The following is a 20,377-nucleotide window of genomic DNA, read 5'->3' as shown; positions in this document are numbered from 1 at the left end:
TTTTCTTCTTGTTTTCCCCTTCTTTTCACAATCTGAACAGACACTTATATTTTTGGATAATAGCATTTAACACACAGAAATCACAACCACTGCAGCGTAAGGGAGGAAGAAAACAAAGCTGATTATAAAACTCTGACATAAATCAAATATACACCATGAACTAATACAGGGCAAAACTGAAGAACTGGACAAGGTAATCATCCTTGGTGGACATCTCTGCATTTGTTCCAGTGGAAAAGGTTTCTGCACAGCATCTTCAGTGTAAGTGAACAGACCACAGCTAAGAGTGAGTTAAAAATGTTTACTTAAAAAGATTCATCATGACAAACTTCTTTGCTCACCCTTAATAGAAGGTTGGGCTGGAAACTGATGAGTCACTATAGGAAACAAACAGCAGCGGTGACGCATGGTTTCAAAAGGTAACAATAGCTCTGCTTGATCTGTCATGTCTACAGCAGAAATATCCCTGGATCCATTAGAGGATGGATTTGAGATTGCTCCACCCCCTCAGGAAATGCAGAAATTCCACTATCTGAGCCCTGGTTAGAGCTCTCACAATTGCCTCACAACCTGTGGGGTAGTGGGGAAGCCCTGCTACCCCACGGAAGTCTCACTGACAATTTTCTCAAGACATTCACTGAAAACAATAGGTTGTTATGTCTTGAGCTGTAACCCATGGAGTTTGGATCCATTAGCCCAGCTGCAGAAAGAGACTTCTATGTTTATGTTTCAGGGTCCACACACCTGCCTGTGTGGCTCTTGCAAACTTCCATCACTCAAAGCTGGCATTTGGTCATGAGATGTGTTTGCTCTGTAAGTGTATGAGAATCAGGTGTGGCGGACCAGTTACTGAAGTGCCTGGTCACATCCAGCTGTGTCTCCAGCTCACCTAACTCATGGCTCAAGCACAGAAATTAGTTCTGGCTCATTACTGGTTTGGACCTAATAGCCAGAAAGAATTCTGGTGTTCAGCACCTCACATGCTGACAGCGCCTATCTAATGGCCATGCGCTACTACTGCAATATTTGAATACGGAGCTGAATTTTGTTGTCATTAAGAGCACCTTAAAATATTCATAAGCACATATGGATGTCATGCTTATTTTCCAAAATTCCTTTTCCTATAAAAACATGTTTGTTTCTCCATCTATACTGCAAGTGTAGGGCTGTATTTATACAGTATTTCCGTAGGGCTTTCTGCTTACACATCAACAGTATAGGGACTTTATTTTCAGCACTTCTCACATTTTACATATTAAATTCCAGTTAAACTGTTTTCATTGCCAAAGGAAGCAAACAAACACTAGCTGTAATAAGATATTATTGCAAGTATTTCCATTCTGTCAAAATTTCATGTTGTGGGGTTTATTTCCTTTCTTTTTATCCTTGAGACTGGACATTTCTTGCCCAGGTTCCATCTTTGGCTTAAACACAAACTGTTGTGTTTAAACCCAAGTGTCGCAAAAAATGCCATGACAAGATTCTCAAATTCACACAGGGATTTCCAGTTGGCATACTTGAGTCTCTTGTACATACAAACACCAAGGTAAAAACCCTGAAACACACTTCATCATGCGGCTTGCACGACTTAAAACTTCAGTACTGAAAATTTTAAAAGAGAGTATGAAACAATGTAGAAATACTCAAATCCCTCTTCCCTATGCAACACTAAGTAAGAGCGTTCAGTAAGTCCCAAAGCAATTTAATCAGGGATGTTAAAACAAATCAAGATGCCATTCAGTGATTAGTGTGCAAGCAATTGAGGAGGAGCATGGGGCTTCCACAGACTAGCAACAGCTAACATCAGTGCCCTGTCAATCAAATTGTTAGCCTTACATACATGGCTCCTGTACAGTAACATTTTAGTCAGTTTTCAGGAACACAAGGTAGTGGAATTCATCCTGATAGCCAAGACAACTTCTTACCGACACCAAAATGAGTAATTCTGTATTTACCAAATTATGTCCTTTACCATTACGGATAAGTTGCTGATGACAATCTGCCCATGGTACACAGGCAGAATCCTTTCCAAAAGGCACATCTTGCAATTGCTCATGCTCTCTATCTATACCCATTTCACTACTTTCAGCTGGAAAAAGAGCAGTGGAACTTTAAATCCTCTGATAGCCACCAGCAGGGATAAGAACTCAGTCATAGCCCCTTTAAGTGACAAATTAACTCTTTGTATTATGTAAAGATGAATGGGAGGCAAGGAAGTATTCTCTTACCTTCAGAACACAGCCTGCCAGCAAATCCAGTGGCTGAGCAGTCACAGTGTGGCTCACCATCCAGAAGGAAGCAAGTGCCACCATTTTCACAGGGGTTTTCTGCACAAAGCCCTTCCATTTCCAGTCGGACCCCTTGACTGCCCAGAAGCTGTGGCTCAGAGTTGCCATACTTCAGATCCAGGATAAATCCTTGAAATGGAGGCTCACCCAGAACACCATCCAGGGCCAAGGCAGCAGGACGGATGTCCAGTGGGACTCCACCAACAAAAAGGTCGCTGACGATATTCATATACTGGCGCTGTGGACGCACCTCCCCTGGCTTCGCTTCCCCATCCAGTACCAGCACTGTCCGAAGGTGATTGCGGCTGATCATCAGGAAGTGCCAATTGCTGTCATTGACTTGCTTGTCTGTGATAACTGTAGTCTCTGCACAGTCCACACTGAACTGGAGCTGGATGCGCCCATCAACCAGGGACAGACAGAGGAAGTCACAGACACCACCATCATCAAAGTAGAGGAGCAACCCAGCAGAGACATTGGTCTTGAACTGGAAGCTGAGTTCACTTCTAGTGCTCGCATCCCAGCGGAGGTAGCGGGCCCACTGGTTGGGGATGCCCATGAACTCCAGACCCAAACAGAGACCCAGCAAGGAGCCCAGAAGCAAACTCACCTTCAAGGTGAAGTAAACAGAGTGCATAGTGAAGCCCATTGTTTCAAGAATCTGGTCTTCCCTAGGAGAAAAACAAAAGCCACACTACTGGGAAGAGAGCCTCAGTAGTCAACACCAAATGTTAAATCCAATGGGAAGAGGAGGAGAGCACAGAGAGTGACAGAGAGAGAGGAAGAGTAAGAGGAAATGAGATAGCCAGTGCACGTGACCAAGAGGAAAATATCTCCTCCTTAAGCAAAATCTCAATTCTCTTTTAGAATCCAGAGGCTTGTTATCTCAGAAGTACAGCATATATAAAGAGACTTCTTCAGCCAGTACTTTTATGAAGGGCAAAATAACCCACAGTGATTTGTTTTGGTAGAACACAAAGGTGACACCGGTTGTTCCAAGGAGGAAAGGCAGAGCTAAAGCCCAAGCCTCAAATTCAGGTTTCCTAGAAGTGCCAACAATATTGATGGAGGTGGCAGTGAAATGGAGGAGAGACTGAATTCATAAAGCACGTGATCCTTGAGAGGACAAAAATAAAGTCAATCTTCATGGTGCGCTGGTGGCTACCCAGCCCATAATTCAGTGCTTGACACTCACAGAGCCTGCACCACCTGTGGGATCGAGAGAAGAAAAGAAAGGAAGAAGTTAGCCCCACTACTCATCATATCTTTACCATGAAGCTTATGAACATCTTGTCCACTTATCACTTACTCTTCTTGATACTCTGGCTACTTCTTCATGCCTGCAGATGACTATACAGACCTCCAAAGCAGCAAGGACATTTATGTCCTAAAAACTAAGAGGACCAAATAGAGAACACATCAAGTGATGTGCACACACCACAGTGTTGAGAAATGTTGAGCATCTCCTTTGATGGATGCAATCTCATTGACTTTACCAAAAAGAAAAAAAAGGGTGCTGAAGCTTCCTTAGTAGCAATCACATTTCAGTGCAAACACTTAGAGCAAAGATCAGAGGTACTTAGATTTCAAAACTAAACACAGGCATTATCATAACTTCCCGTTCCACTGTTTTTATTATGCTTCCTAGAACACCAAGCAAGCATTAGAGGAGACAACCCTGCTGTCAGCCTATCATGCAATAACTGCTTTTACTTTACGTATCTCGCACACTTCAGAGACTAACAGAGACCTCTGCATCCTGGAAACGTGCTACACAAACTATGTATAGCAACCTGCAGCTTAGGTGATAGGAAACTTGTAGCTTACATGATAAGACCACTTACCCTGACCTAGTGGCTTGGCAGAAGGGCCAAATTCACCCTTACCTAACAATGAGAAATTCCAACTGCCTTCAGTGAGCAGGATTTACACTTGTTAACACTGGGATCTGACTCACTTATGCCTGGGATAGGAGGGTGTTTTAAGATGACAAGACAGTACAAAGCAAGGCTCATTCTTTGAAAATCCAGCTTAAAAAGCAAGTAAGGTTTCCATTAACAGAGGTGCTTGTTTACAGACATTGGAAGGACACAAGATCAGCTCTGAGAATGGCTGGCATTAGTACACATGCAAAGCAAGAGAAGAGGTGATGAGAATCAAGGCCTTTAACCTCCCAGAACATGGGAACACAGATTTCACCAACTGGATCACAAACACTGAGACAGCATTTACTTCAGAAAAGTGTTCTGTGTTGTGAACAATGAGGGTTGCTGGGGCTGCTGCTGCTCCAAGCAGATGCCTTTCAACCTCAGCACTCACCTGGCTTTGAAAGAGGCCCACAGACACTACAGAAATGGGCAGTGCAGAAAGTTTGTATGGCAAGGGCATGGGCTGAGCTGAAAGAGAATCACTAGGGAGGAGAGAGGAGAGCTCTCATAGTCATGGTCTCTGCCCTGCCCACCCCAGGGATTTTCAGAAGCTGTCTATCTCCAGGGCTGTCAGTCTGGCAAATTTAGCCAGCATGAAAAGCAAGTCACTTCAAAAATAAAACAGAATCAATTAAAAGGAAACCCACAAGTTGGAGAGAAACATGAGCCTTCAGTGCCCAGTGGAAACCAGGCCTGTTCCCTGCAGCTGCCTGAGTGGAGTGTGTTAGCTAAACTGCTATAAACACAAATAAAATCAAGTCAAAACCAGAGGGAAGATAATTCCTTTTAATTGTTAACAGCTTGGCTCAGGAAAATGGCAAGAGGAAAAAGAAGGTGTTAGGAGAGGTGTAAAATGAAAAAAAGAAAACTGAGATCCAAATGCTCAAATCATCTGTCTTCCCAATAATCACAGCACTGGCTCAGTGCATGGGGCTTTACGGGGAGGGGCTTTGAAAAATCAACTGGAAAAAAAAGTAATTATGTGGCTCTTGTCCATTTACCTTTCTCCTCTGTGCTCCCTAGTGGCTCCTCTAAAATAGCCCATGATTTATGGAGAAGGAAAATAGAGTGAGAGGGAGGTTAGAGAGAAAGTGATGACCCAAGTCTGGAATTATTGATGAGATGGGAATAGGAATATAATAATGTGTGTAAATTAGCCAGAGATGTGCTCCAGCAGCTCACACTTCCCTGGAACTACTACCACCACCACAGCAAAATTCACTGCCCTATCAGACAGCTATGCACTCAGCCTGAGCTGGTGAGGGAGGCAGTATTAGTGTGGTAACAACCACCCACAGAAACCCCCAAAGCACAGCAGTTCGCACCTCAGCTTTGATTCTCCTAGGTAGGGGGACTTGCACTGTCTGCATTAGAAGTAACCCTCAGCCTTAGTCTTCCTGTTTTTGAAAGTCTGAGAATCAGTGAAAGATGCTGTAAATTACAGCAGCAAGTGTGAACACTCCTTAGATAACCACAGATAAGATGCACATGTCCACACACAGCCCAAATGACTGTCCCAAAAGCCTACCAATAGAATAGAATTAACCTGGTTGGAGAAGACCTTCAAAATCATCAAGTCTCACCCAGCACCCAACACCATTTAATCAATAAAACCATGGCACCAAGCACCCCATCCAGTCTCTTCTTAAACACCTCCAGTGTTGGTAACTCCACCACCTCCCTGGGCAGCACATTCCAATGGCCAATCACTCTCTCTGTGAAGAACTTCTTCCTAACATCCAGCCTAAACCTTCCCTGGCATAGCTTGAGACTGTGTCCTCTTCTTCTGGTGCTGGTTGCCTGGGAGAAGAGACCAGCCCCCACCTGGCTACAACCTCCCTTCAGGTAGTTGTAGAGAGCAATAAGGTCTCCCCTGAGCCTCCTCTTCTCCAGGCTAAGCAATCCTAGCTCACTCAGCCACAAGCCACAATCTCTCCCAAACCCAGGCGGCTGCAACATTGTTTTAGACACGCAAAGAAATCTCAGTCTCCATGTGTTGCTTCAGTTGTTGGGGTATTTAAAAGGCACAGTAAAGAAAGCAGGCCATTCTGTGGCACCAATTTCTCTAACATTGATACAAGTTCATTAGGGGAGCACAAAGGCCAGAGTTAACTAGGGAAACCAGGCAGAAATGGTCAAACAGAAACAGCATTGTTGAGTGAGGGAAGCCAAGCAATGCCTTTCTAGCTGCTTTGGAAAAACAAAACAAAACAAAACAATGAAACCAAACAAACTAACCACTGCTTCAGAAGAGGAAGATGACACAAAACCCATGAAACACAAGTGTCACTTCTGGGTGCTTCATCACCTTTTACACCCTGCAGGCCAGGTTTTGGGAAGGCTGCCCACACCCAGCTGCTAGTTGGCTGGGGCCATCTGAGGCTCCTCCAGAGCTCTGTCAGCACTCATCAGTCCTGACCCATAGTGCTTCATGCTGTTTCAGTTTTATGTCACGTGGAGTTCAGCCTGTGAGAGCAAAACTCACCACAGAGTAGCAGGCTCTTCCAGGGGAGGGGGGGGAAATAAATCAGAAGACTCAGTGTCTTTTTTAGCAGTGGCCAGGACCTGAATCCCAACCTGTAAATCCTGACACAAAAAAATCTATGCCTTGTCCATTTCCCACAACAATCCTCCAAGACACACTGAGAAGGAATAATTCTCTGCTCTTACCATTTTATTTTTAGCGTAAGTACTACCCTAGCAGCCTCATAAAGCACACTGCTACCATAGCAATACAGTAGAGTTTGGGACAATAACTACAGAATCCCATAATATTTTCCTACTTATTTTATCTCTGAAAAATCTCCAACTTTGTCACAGCATGATCACATCTGACAAAGAAAAGAATTCATAATGGACAGTGCCTCTCCCAGTCACGAATCAGCAACACTCCTGTTCCAATTCCACCGATTGCTCACATGGAAGAGCAGCATAACAAATATTTCCCGTGTTATATTTTTGGCTTAATGTGATTTAGCAGCACAAAACAAGACAGCCAATCTGATACAATCAACCCTTCAACAAACCACTAGGTGAAGTCTTTGCAGAGCTTTATAAATACTTGCTACCCTGAAGGAATGAGAGAGTGAGTTGCAAGTTATCTCTACTGCACCTCCAGCAGCCTGTACCACCTCCCTGGCCAGCTAGAAAGCTGAGGACAAAAAGGAAGCTGCACACTGAACAGAGGGCTCAGCATTTCACAAACACAAAATCTGCTGCAGGAAACACACCCACCTGCACTTTTGAAACATTCCACTCACAGAGCTGACCGAGCTGTACAGCTCCCAAGCCAGGCAAGGGAGGCAACCCCACTGCAGTGCCATGGGCAAGTGCTACCCAACCACCACACACCTGAAACTTGAGAGTACCCTATTAATGCCAGGTCAGAGCCATCTGCTCAGCAGCCCATGGAGGGGGTCTTGCCCTCACTTTGGAGTGGCTCTCAACAGCCTATCACCTGTATGCAGAGAATGAGTGACATTATCTAATTGCCAACTAATTTCCATAATTACTGACTGGCATAGTCTGTATGCAAGGCTAATGTCTTTGCAAATGTCTCACAATGCACCTGCTTAGGCAAGAGTGGGAGGCTGGACACTGCTGCTCCACAGTTTACTTACTCAACTGCCCAGAAAGGTTGCAGGATACAGCTTTGTCACTCCCTACCCTTCTTCCTCCACTGCCTCCCTCTCTGGCTGCTAATTGCTTTGGGATGGACTTTTTGGTTTGTGTTATTTTTTTAAATGTAAATTGTAGCAGAGCAAAAACAGAGTTAGATGAACCTAAGGACCCCTGCCACTGCAGCCCAGTGCAAGCTTATGAAAGTTCTGCTTAAGGGTGCTGCACAAAATCCCATTGACACACTGACAGACGAGGTTTACAAGTCCCACCACCACCAAGTCTGCCATCACCTTCCCCAACCAAAACTGTTCATTATGCCATACTTCATGTGGAAGGAATAAAATACATTGGTCAGCTAGAATTCAAGCATTTCTATTGCATATGAATTCACCCTTAACTTTGCTTTCTCTGTAAAATAAAATAAATTTAAAAAAAAAATTAGAATCCCATGGTTTGTTTTGTTCTCCAGGTCCAAATGAAGCAGAGGAGTTTCAGGAAGGGCTAAGCAGGACCCTAATTTGGCTCTGCATCCATGTGTGTTCCTGCAGTCGGCCCAAAGCACAGCAATCAGATCATTACAGCCCTATGACATAAGCTGCTCAAAATGATCCAGTGAGATTTGCAATCAATAATTGATATTAAAAGCCAAGCTTGCCAGTGGCAGAAAAATGAGGAATTAATAGTATTTATTCAATCTGTCTTCACTCATGCAGTTCTCCAGTGTGCAACGGGCTCCTTTCAACGGATGCCTTGAGTGTGGGTCTCCACAGAGACTCTTCTCTCTTAAGCAGAAATCTTTCTGCCTGGTCTATCCCCAGTTGAACTGTGGCTAAAAAAGAAGGGGGAAAGTATTCAAAAAAGTCCCTTTCTGATGAAAAATGCAGATGTGAAAATTGTGATCTGCAGCTGTCACTGGAGAACACAGTGGAACACAAAAATCCTCCCATCACAGTCCCTCCAGCAAGGATGCATGGTGAAGTGTTTACAGAGAACTGCGAGGGGACATGGAGGCTTTGAAATTCAGAGGAAACCACATGGATTCATTTAGTTTTTAATTCCTCCAGCAGCATTTGCATCTCAGCTATAAATCCAGATTCTGGCATCATTCCCCTGCTGGGACAGAGAGGATTCTGGGGTGGTGCCACTGGAGCTGAGCTGAAAGAACGAAGCTGAAGATACAAGCAGACATCTAGTCTATGATTCCAGTACCCAGGGAGAGTTTGGTGGCACTACACTGCAGGGATCAACAGTAGGGGAAGATGGGCCCTCCTTAGTGAAGAGGTTGGAAGTACAACTGAAAATGAGAGCTTTGCAAAGAGCTGAATACACTCAGGTCCTGCTGAAGGCAGCAAACCTTCATGGGATGAAGCATCTAGTATCACAGTATCACCATGGTTGGAAGAGACCTCAAAGATCGATTCCAGTCTTACATGACTGGCTGCAGGAAGAGAAAACAGGTAGTTAAGGCTTTAGCTTGGATGTAGGGATACATGTGGACATGACAGCCACCATCTTAAAATAGGGATTGGGGGTGACACAGAACACCTGGTGATCTTTTCTGGATGCTTTCAAGGGATATAGAATTCATGCCAGTCTCTAACATCACTCTGAGAACCACACATGTCTTAGCCCCACACAAGCCCAAGGAGAACTTGTACTCTCCGATATTCATTGTTATATCTCACCACTGATATATCCTGCAGGCTTAGCTTTTCCATTCCTGGAAGTGAATATGGAGTTCCTCACTTTTCCTTACCTGAATTCAGCACAGAGCTCCCTAGCAGACAGTGGCAAAAGAATCTGTATCAAAGCAAAACGCAAGAAAAAGAGGTCCAAGGCTGCAATCCATGAGTGTCTTCTAAAAATTGAAGAGCTAGACGATAAAGCTAGAATTTGTTCATCTTTGCTTCCCCATAGTGGATTAGGATATACACATGCGTATATCAAGATCTGTAGGTAGGTGGTTGGTTGGTTTCCTGGTACCTGGGCATGTGGCTTGCAATCAGGTTGGTTAAGCCTATAGTCCTTTCTCTGTCCCCCAGTTATCACCTGGGGAGCAAAAAAAAATGACTGTTTATAACAAGTGTACTTTCAGAGCTTACCTCTAGAAGCACTGTGTAATACCAAAGATATGCACCTATGTATAGGGGAGTTGAGCTCACATGCACTCACAAAATACAGAGCTGATATGCCACCAGAGGTCTCAGGAGGGATATGAGTAAGCTAATGTGCTCAGTTCAACAAGCGTGGTACCATGGCAGCACAGACTCACACTTCAGAGTTATAGGCCAGGAAGTCATCCAGCTGCTGGAAGAGTTTATCATAGTCACCCTTCAAGGTTATCACCTCCTGGGCCTATTTAACAAATTTAATTCAGACCCAGAGATCCTCAAGTCTGCACTGGAAAAAGAAGGGTTAAGAAGGCCACAAGAGACGGTGTGACTCCCTTCTTAAACATTCTTCCCTCCTTACAAGAGGGAAGCCACAGAGTCCACAAGAGTGACCTTTAACTAGCCTACCTAGTCCAAGCTCAGCATGAATGCAATTTACAGACCATTTCAGCTCCCCAGCTTTCTTAACACAAAGAAGAAAAATCAAAACCCAAGCACAAAGGAAAAGAAAGAAAGAAAGAAAATAACCCTGCAGAGCAATCATGTCTGGGGCCCTGATGGCTTTCTGTTCCCTTCCAGGACACAGAAATGACTCCCAGTGTGTTAATTACTCCCATTACCACAAACTCTCCACTAACAAGGACTAGCTAAAAGGAAGCGCTGGCAGCAGCTGAGCAGTGATTGCTCTGTACTGTCACACAAGAAAAAGCAGACACACAGCCCCCCCATCTCTGAGCTGGTACTAACCAGGAGAGCCATTTCTGCAAAACTCAACAGCCTTTATTGTGATTCCCATGGCAGCTGTGCTAGGAACACCGGCCTTCCCTCAGCTCCACCATTGTTAAAAGAGAACGAAGAATACCTGCTTTCCTAAAAGCTTAGAAATCCATTATCATTTATTTTACTCCTTCTATGGTTGGTCTGCCTCCATCCTCTGCATCTTCTCTGCCACCAAGGAGCCTGGAGAGATCTGCAGCATCATTTATTCTGCCAGATCCTAACAGATCAAATGCAAAGCCAGGAGCTGCACACAGTACAGTTGGGACTGTTTGCAGGGAATTCAGTGAATTCGCAGTGCTAACGTTGGTAAACAACAGAACTTCTTCCAGATCCCATATCTGACACATACATTGTATTTCCATAAATAAAAATCAAGTATTTCCATTTTATAATAATCAAGTCTTTTAAAAATACTCTCATCATTACTAACAATTTAAGTTTGGGCATGCCATCAATACCTGAAAATGAGGATGCCTCCTAAATTTTCCCAAGATTAAAAAAGTCCAGAATGGGTTTACTTTTGCCTCAAAACGTATTTGGCACTGCAGAGACTGGCCAATATTAGACACTCGTCAGAGGAGAGACACAGATGGACTGTTGGGAGTCCCAACTTCAAAGCAAGAGGAGCTGAAACATCACTGTTGCACTGTTTTATCAGCTACTTAGCATTAGGAAAAGTACAGACTATTAAAAGCAAAATTGGTGACGGGTTTGGAGCACATGCCCTGTGAGGAGAGGTTGAGGGAGCTGGGGTTGTTTAGCCTGGAGAAGAGGAGGCTCAGGGGAGACCTTATTGCTCTCTACAACTACCTGAAGGGAGGTTGCAGGCAGATAGGGGTCGGTCTCTTCTCCCAGGCAATCAGCACCAGAACAAGAGGACACAGTCTCAAGCTGCACTAGTGGAGGTTTAGGCTGGATGTTAGGAAGAAGCTCTTCATAGAGAGAGTGATTGGCCATTGGAATGGGCTGCCCAGGGAGGTAGTGGAGTCACCATCACTGGAGATGTTTAGGAGGAGACTTGATGGGGTGCTTGGTGCCATGCTTTAGTTGATGGTGTTGGATGATGGGTTGGACGCGATGACCTTGAAGGTCTCTTCCAACCTGGTTTATTCTATTCTATCTTGCACACCAACCCTTCACAGCTGTCCATCCATCTGCTTCCCCCTTTCATATGCATTTTTTAAGTTCTTCATGAGCAAGAAGAGTTTCTTTTCTACTTTACAGAATCTAGTACAACACAATCAAGAACGCAGCTCACAGGCACTGCTCATGTACACATTAATGATTGTGATTTTCTGTGCTTGAGCTAGCGCTAAAGTGCTTCTGCATTCCAGAGTTGACATAGTTCCTTTTAAAAAATAAAAATAAATGCAAAAAGCAGAGAAAGACTGTCAGAAAGACTACAAAGGTTAAACTCATTGTTACCTTCACTCACACACATGCAACCAATCCGTTTATTTTAACATGTGTAGAGGGGAACACTGTACCTGGCCAGATTTCCCTGTCATCACTGTGGCCATGAATTGGTTTAGGTCATTCCCTGTGGCTCACAGGAAGGTAAGCAGCATCACATAAAAAGGAAATAAAGGGCCTACGGACATCTGGAAATTGGTAGTGGGTTTCCCCATTATGTAACGTGTACCACTATGTTTTATTGCAACTTCATAACCTGGCACAAAAATTTCTACTCAGCTTCTCACAAAGCAAACACGAACACCCCAACCTACCAAACAGGTGTAATAAGCTGCCCACGGTGCAGGGAATGCTTAGCTCAGTTCCTAAACTCCTTAAATAGCTGATGCTCTGTTTCTGGATTAAATGGGAATGCCTTGTGGGAGTCCAGTTAAACACTGGGATTGATGTATGAGGGATTCCTGTTCATACAGCTTTCACAATTGATGCTGACCAACACATGGAAGCAAAGACATTGGCAGCCTGGTAAGCCCTCTGAAAGTCTATGGCCACTGTGAGATTACATGTCTGCTTTCTGAGCTGCATTACTCCAGCACCACTAGCTCTAGAAACACCTCGGGTTTTGTGGGAATACAGGCAACAGCAGGCTGGAGATCCCCTGCCATGGGAAATCACGGTGTTGTTCCAGCTCTCTGTTCTTTTAATACTCTGACATACAACATTCCTGCCAAAATTCACTCCACCCCATTCCCTTCCCCACTTCTACCCAAGAGTTGCTAGGGGAGTGTGATGAGAAGTTATGCATAGGTTTTTTTAGTTCTAGCATGCTGGGGAATGGATGTGGAAATCTTTCGCAAGACACACTGCTAGCGAAAATCTTTAGGCATCAGTGTCTGGCTGGAAAAGACAGATGGCTTAGGATATTGTAAACTTTCCAAATCATCAAGGAAATAGCTTGTAGCCTTGCATGATAGGGCCCAGCTTCCAAACTAACCAGCAATTATGGAACAGGTAAGAAATATGCTTGTCCTACTGTAGATGCAAGCATTCACCCGAACCTGGCTTGTGCCTGCAGCGCTATACAGTGAACTGTCAGTGTGCACCAAGCAATCCCCCACCTAACACAGACAGCCTGCTGACAAGGCTGGAATAACAAACCTGCTGCTCTGCCACAGCAATATCCTCACAACCAGGGAGTGAGACGGCTCTAGTAAAGGCTACTTAGGATCCCAAGCCCTAGGGATACTGAAAGCAGAAATACAGTGCTTACAGCAGAATCTCTTTTGAAAGAAGGTTGTTGATCAATGTAGGCTCTTAAGCCCTTCAAGCCCAAGGCACCAGGAAGTGGGAGGAGTTACACACAGGACATGGGGCATGTTATTTAATTCGTTGTATTTCTGTCCTTTGCACTATTCTGCCCTGTAAGTTTCCTCTCTAGTTACGCCTTTTCCTCAGACACTTGCTACTGTGAAATGTAGAAACAAACATTAAGATGTGCAAAAGAAAAGGATTTTTTACAAGATTCACATAGAAAGGATTCATCTACTTATTTCAGTGGAACCACCTAATGACAGGGTAATGACACTTCCCAGAGCACGTGAAACAGTAGTCGTCAAAAAGGCATAGGAAGACATAAGAGGAATCCTCCTAACTGCAGGAAGGTGCGAGGAGAGCACAATTGCCTGATACATTTGAAAATGAACCTAGGTAAAAAGCACTAGGAAATAGCATCCCAGGAAATAATCTTTCACCACCTAAGAAACAGACTCAGGGCACTGCACCAGCACTCTTCTATTCTCTCCCTCGTTGCTGAAACCCCAAACTAGGAAGCAGTATTCCAGGGCCACAGACCCAGGAAGCAAAGCCTTCCAAGCTGGCTTATCTCCTGATGTGAGCCCAAGGGGGTGGGGGGTGGGGGGGAGCTAACTAGTGCTACTATGGAAGTGAATACTTCTAGAAATGTATTTCAGATTTTATAATAGAGCATTTTACCACCACCGGAAAAGAAATCTCACTTTATTTAAGCATTAGTTGCTACACATTGATAAATCAATCACACGTGGTAGATTTAGAAAGACCTAAAAGATATATATTCTACTGCAAGTGCTCCTTTAAAAGTCAGATGATCTTTAAAAGAGCTTCCAGCCTTGGGACTCACAGTGCAGTGCCATGCAAGACAATTGACATTCTGAGTGACTGGGCTGCGAATTCAAAATCCCAACTCGACCTGCTCAAGACAGGATTCAAACTCACATTATTTTTAAAATAGGGGGAGGTGGGGAAATAGAGTGAGGAAAACACTTTAATTCCTGCAAGTCTCCAGGACAGAATCTCTCAGGGTACAGATGCAATAGCGAGTTGGGGAATCTCTCTTGTACAGTATCTGCACCAGATATTTTGTGCTTTGTTTCACTAAATACAAATCTCTGTATGGTTAGCAATACCACTGACAAAGGGCAATTATTTGCTATGAAAAACACTAGTTAACATGAAAACACATCTCTTCTATTGAGGCATTTTCATTGAATTTTCTATTTTTAATTAAAAAATGGAACATTCCAATTTACCTGGCTTTGGCTGTAGTAACTTCCAGTCATTATTCACTGTTTCTTTTTATTTCTTCTGGGAAAGGAGCATAGAATAGGAAAAGTGGGAAAACTGAGACTGATATATAAATAGCTTCCTTCCTAGCAATTGCATAACTTTTCATTTCAAATCAATTTTAAATGTATTTTCCTCCCCTTAAACAAAAATCAAACAGACAAACAAACAAATCTTCACATTCTGAATAATACATCCTTTCTGCTAACATTATTTTCACAGTCTGAAAAGCTATTGTTTTGATACAAACATCATCAGCAGTTCTTGCTAACAGCACCCACTTTCCTCCCTTCATACTAAGGCCTGCACTCAGCTTAGCCTCTGGCTGGGAAGTTCTCCATTGCCTCAAGGATGGGTGATGAGACTGTATAGGTCTCACTCTTCCTCAGCACCAATTTTTCTCTCCCTCTTCCACATAAAGCTTTTTCTAGCTGATAATGAACTGGAAAGCAATGAGAAATTGAGACTGCAAACCAATGAGAAATGCTTCAAAATTAGTTCCAGTTTCTAAATTAAACAGTACAAACCTCCTCACCAGAAGCAACAATGATTCTTCTACAGTCCACCAGTAACGCAAGCAAGGAACAAACAGTAAAACTCCTTTCCACACCTAAAGAGGCACTGTGCCTATGATATAACTAAAGCATGTGGGTGGAGAAGAAAAATTCACTAGTGAGAACACTCATTCCTGGGTAGACTGAGCACTCCAGTATCCTACCACACACCTGCCACAAGCATAAAAATAAGTCTGGGAGGGAAAAGCTTTTCTAATCACCACTTAAAGAAAGATACCTGAAGTACTTGTAGTAACCTAGCAGAACTTCTGTTTCTAAATCGTGTTGAGTGAGATTTAGAAGTAACTAAGGAAAATGATTATTTGGTACCACAGGCAACAGATGGTTCCTGAAACCTGCCAGTTGCCAGACTCTAGGCCAAACTTCTCCCGTGTGACTTCACCACACATTAATTTAACTCATTTTATCTTTGGTACCTACTTATCAGCTGCAAATATTTTGCTTCTCAGCAGTTCTTTATGCAATAAGATTCACATACTAGTATATGCATGAGTATATGTACATACTAGTACATGCATGAGTCACAAAAAGGTGGCTTATGACCTGTTTGTGTAGCCTTAGGCAAAGTGCTCTTTCAGGGCATATTGCTAGGACTACAGCAGCCACATTGTAAAGTTTAATTAGTGATTGTAAAGAGCTCTACCCACTCAAAAGGCAAGCTAACATAAGAGCAACCTATTTTCCTTTATGACATTAATAATCTCCTTTCAAATTAATCAAGGGAAGATGCATCTATAAAACATAGCAGATTTGCCTTTGGTTACTCCTAATTGGTTACTCTTGGGCTCAGCCCTAGAGAGGCACAGGTTTACTCAGCAGGAAGAAAAGCAGAGCAATGGTGGGGAAAGGGGAAACCATCGCTTGCCTCAACTCCTGTTCCACCTCCTGCTTCCCCCTCACTCTATCAGCACCAGACAGCTTTTCACAGCATAAGGTCCCCTGAGCTCCTTGAGTTGTGGAGAGCTGACATGGTCTGCACCTCCTCAGGGACTGCCATGCCCAGCCATATGAGATCTCCTTCCTTTGATACAACAGGGCACTCATATTCACCATTTAAACACAAATCAAGTGAATCTGCACATTGGCCACTTCGTGTTTAAACCGGAGTCCCTGCCCACAGTTTTAGCACTGCTCAGTCAGGAGATTTGCAAGCCCGTTTTCTCCCAAACCTCCCTAAAGGAGAGCTTGTCTCTGAGGCTCAAAAAACAGGCAGTTGACCATGTGAAAGCAAAAGTGGTTACATTTACTTCCATTTTTCACCAGTGGTTATCCAAACCATTTGAAAGGCTCAGAGGATGAGAAAGGTGTAAAGTCAGGCAGGATTCTTGTATGCAGCACTACACAGCACTTAGGATCAGCTAAGTACAATTATGTAAGCTTGCTTTATAGACTCCTGCATGTTCCTCCACTTTTCTGGGGCTTTTAAAAGTCAAAAATAAAAGCAAATTTAAGAGACAGGCATCTAACAGAAGAAAATCCTTCTAAGCATTTAATTAAGATCTAAATAAAGGGGCAAGGATGCAAAGTGCATGCCTGTATATTTAAGTTAGCCTTACAAAAACACACAAGATTTTAGCTGCATTTAATTACAAATATGGCTTTTTAAAGAACTAGATTAACAACTATTTTCAAAGCAGACAGTTTTCCAACATGTGCAATGCGTACTACAAGGAAAGTAAAACTGCCTCCACAGTTTACAGGAAAGGGAAGCCATACATCACTGTAAAGTGCATTTAGAGAATCCCTAAAGTAGGATTTCCTACAGAATTAAAAGTAAAGGGGAAAGGATATGGAAAACCCATCAGTCTGTTGTAGTCTTCCAATTACCTCACAAATACAGGCTAGAGGTAATCACCTGTTAAAAAATACATGGAAATAAAAGGTATACAGTTACCCTGCAGCACTGAGTCAGTCTGTTGTCTTGGACTAAAGCTCACTGTTGGCTTTCTGTCAGATGTCCCCCAAGAGAATCCTCTACAGCTTCGCTATGACAAACATTGCTCATCCAGGGCAGCAGGATTAGAGGCATTCAAAGTGCACCTCCTAAAATATCCACTCCCAATAGCTTTGTAAAACTAGCAGAAGAGATTAAGATTGCAACTGTACCAAACTACACCTACCATTCACTACACAACTAGTTGATTTTAAGCCACAGGACTGCAGGCTGTTTCATGGTGATGAAAATAAAGTCTGAGGTAACAGTACAATAGAGGGAAGAGTATGTGATTGAGCAGAGGAGGAAGACAACAGAGGTGTTCAGCAGAATATTTGCTATTTAGGTAGGTATATAGCAAAAACAGTCAGAAAAAAATATTTAAGCAGCACTGTTGGGGAAAAAAAATTAAAAATATATATATGAAAGAAAAAACTAAAAAGGCACCAAACCTCCTTTAATCTTCACACCCATAAAAGCTAAGAATCCCAAACCCTACAGGGACATCTTCCTCCCCAGACATTAACCTCCAACAGACTCTGCAACACTAGGCTAAGAAAATTCTCAGGTTGGAGTTTTTTTCCCAAGACACCAGCTAGATACTAATGGCTCCAGACAGTGCACATTCTCCTTCAATACTTTCACACTCAAAACACAAGATCTTGCATGTAGAAATCAGCCTGTCTCTATTGCAGTGATTTTGCATTAGGAGGGGTTGGCTTGTGTGCCTTCCTTGCCTCCTCACCAGATTCTTGCTTCAGTATCATCACATCCTGCCTACTGCCAGAGTGGAAATCCACCTCCAGCTCAGTCATTTTTTACCTAAGCACACATTCACACACTTTTAGTAAAACCACTGTGGATTTCACAGCACTCCCTGCTCCAGCCCTCTTTCCGCAACCTGGGCAGTCTCAACCATTCCATGTCTCTCTGCAGAGATATCCCTGAAGATCTGGTGAACATCTTAGATTCTTCTAGATGAGATGGCCAGAACTGCATGGAGATGGTAATTGCATCATATTAAGCAGAGATCTTGATGTGGTTTATAAAGCAAAACAAACCCTAATTAATTTAGTAATAGCAGACATCCAAAGAAAACCCAAGGTACACCAGCACACTACTCAGTCTAATCTGCAGTTCCTGCTAATCTGAGTTCTCTTTTGATCCTCTTACATCTTACCTCTTGGAGGTATTGAAGTGCATAACACTAAGCAGTGTGATTAGAATTGATCCAATGAGTTGCCTGTCCCGCCCCAAGGGAACAATAACACTATATTTAAAGGACAAAATTAAAACATTTGACTTTGAACCAGAGGTGAAAATCCATGCTTGTACTAGACCTCCCAAGCACAAACTATTTGTCCATACATATTATGCAATTATTGTTTATATCTATTGCTAATCTGCTACTGGCCATTCTAACAAAAATCTCAAGAACAGCAAAAACCCAAGTAGTCAGTGCTAGAAGTGGGAGCTAAGCCAAGGGGACAGGCCTGCAATGTAAAGCATACACTTTTTCCACACTTAAAGAAAACATTCACCAACCCATTCAAGATGATCAGGTGGAGGGGGTCTGAATTTTAGGTAAGAGACTAAGTTAGTATAAGATTTTTGACCACAAGCCTTCTCAGTCTGCACCACAGGGGAATGGAACTATTTTTCACTAGTGAAAGAGACTTTGAAAAATAAAAATCCTGAGTGGCAAAAAAAACAAACCCATAACAGAATTCCTAGGAGAGTAGGTTTGGGTATGTTAAAGCCTCTGTCAGAGAGTAGGGTGAGGAAGAAGAGGTGAGAACAGAGTAACATGAGGTCTATAGTCTCGTGTCAAACAAGTACTTTTACTCATTATGTTATTAAGCATTTTATTATTTCAGTGACTCCAATATCCCCATTTCATGTTCATGGGTTGATGCTTTTCCATTATCAAGCTCTGTCCACAATGCCAATGGCCCAAAAATAAATTAGTTGCTTCCCTTTTTTAAGAGCTGTGTTTGACTTTAATTACTTTCATGCTTGCTTGGGAACTCAGACTTCACTCTGAAGAGGGTTAAAAAGTGGAAGGGGAAGGGGGGAAAAGTTAGAGCAAAAGAAACAGAAAAAGCAGAGAGAAAGGTAAGTCAGATTAATCCAATTAAAAGTTTCTAAGCTCCTATGCCTAAAGTTTCAGCCAAAGCCACTACTTAGGAATATGAAGGAGTGTGGGGGTTTCATTATTTTTTAAGTTTTCTTTTATCGGTCATCTATATAGAAAATTGCTGACATTATTCTTCAAGCAGACATGGTTATCAATCATTAAGAAATGCTTTTATCTGGAGCTGCTCATAAGAAATTGAAGTCTTTCCAAGATGAGCTTAATGCAGACGGATGGTAGTTGAAGAGAAAGGGGAAAAGAAGTGAACATGGAGTAAGTCTGGTTACCTTTTCTTCCATGTGGATTATCAGTGAAGCTTAGAAAAGCAAGGCACTGCAGTCACAATGTACAGAGAAGGTTCTGCAGAAGTGGGTAAGAAGCAGTTATAACAGAATGCTCCATGAAACATGCTCTAGATTTTTGAACTCATTCATTTCATCTTTTATACCTGAGCTTCTCAATGACACAATATGATGTTGCTTGTCCAGGTGGAATCCACGAGTGTCAAAATATTTACTCCTGCTCATCAACACTCAGCAGCACGGTCAAACCTTCATCTTCCATCCCTTGCTCCTCTCCTGCACTCCACTCTTCCTCTCCTCCCAGCCTTTCATTCCTCTATCCTTACCCCTCCTCGTTCCATTTTAATCAAGGTTCTTTCCTAATTAAAACAAATACGAGGAAGCAATTAACATCTTGAAGGAAGCAGATGGTGGAATAGTGCCATTTTGTTATTGCAGTAAGCCTTAACTTGCTATCTCTTCAAACTTTCTGCACTTTAATTAAGCACTGTTACAGGCAAGTTCAATGGGCTCTAGAGTAGGGTTTACCCAATTAGCTCCTGGAAAGTTGATGGTGCACGGTGGCAGGCTGAGCATGCTGTGCAGTATGCAGCTGGAAAGAGCAACCCCAGGGCCAAAAGGCACTAAGAACTTCCCTCACACATACAGCAGGCGGGAAAAGGAGCAAGGGGGAACTGAAGGTCAGTGATGA

At 43.0% G+C, this 20,377-nt stretch overlaps 1 protein-coding gene across 35 annotated transcripts in view; it reads right to left on the bottom strand.

The window, feature by feature from the left end:
- Window positions 1-20,377, bottom strand: part of NRXN3 (neurexin 3) — a 1,031,515-nt gene that overhangs the window by 973,536 nt on the left and 37,602 nt on the right. For all 35 annotated transcript variants that reach the window (XR_010988607.1, XR_010988609.1, XR_010988608.1 and 32 more), the window contains exon 2: window positions 2,229-3,497. Coding sequence is in view for 32 of the 35 variants with exons in the window: in XM_068148688.1 (XP_068004789.1) it covers window positions 2,229-2,937 (709 nt within the window). In the remaining 3 variants the exon portion in view is untranslated. The remainder of the gene's footprint in view (window positions 1-2,228; window positions 3,498-20,377) is intronic.

This window comes from Melanerpes formicivorus, unplaced genomic scaffold (assembly GCF_026170545.1).
Source record: "Melanerpes formicivorus ecotype bairdi unplaced genomic scaffold, bMelFor1.0.p_v2 SCAF_17, whole genome shotgun sequence".
NCBI lineage: Eukaryota > Metazoa > Chordata > Aves > Piciformes > Picidae > Melanerpes > Melanerpes formicivorus.
Note: the sequence above shows the minus strand (reverse complement) of the source record. Positions and strands in the feature narration are given on the sequence as shown.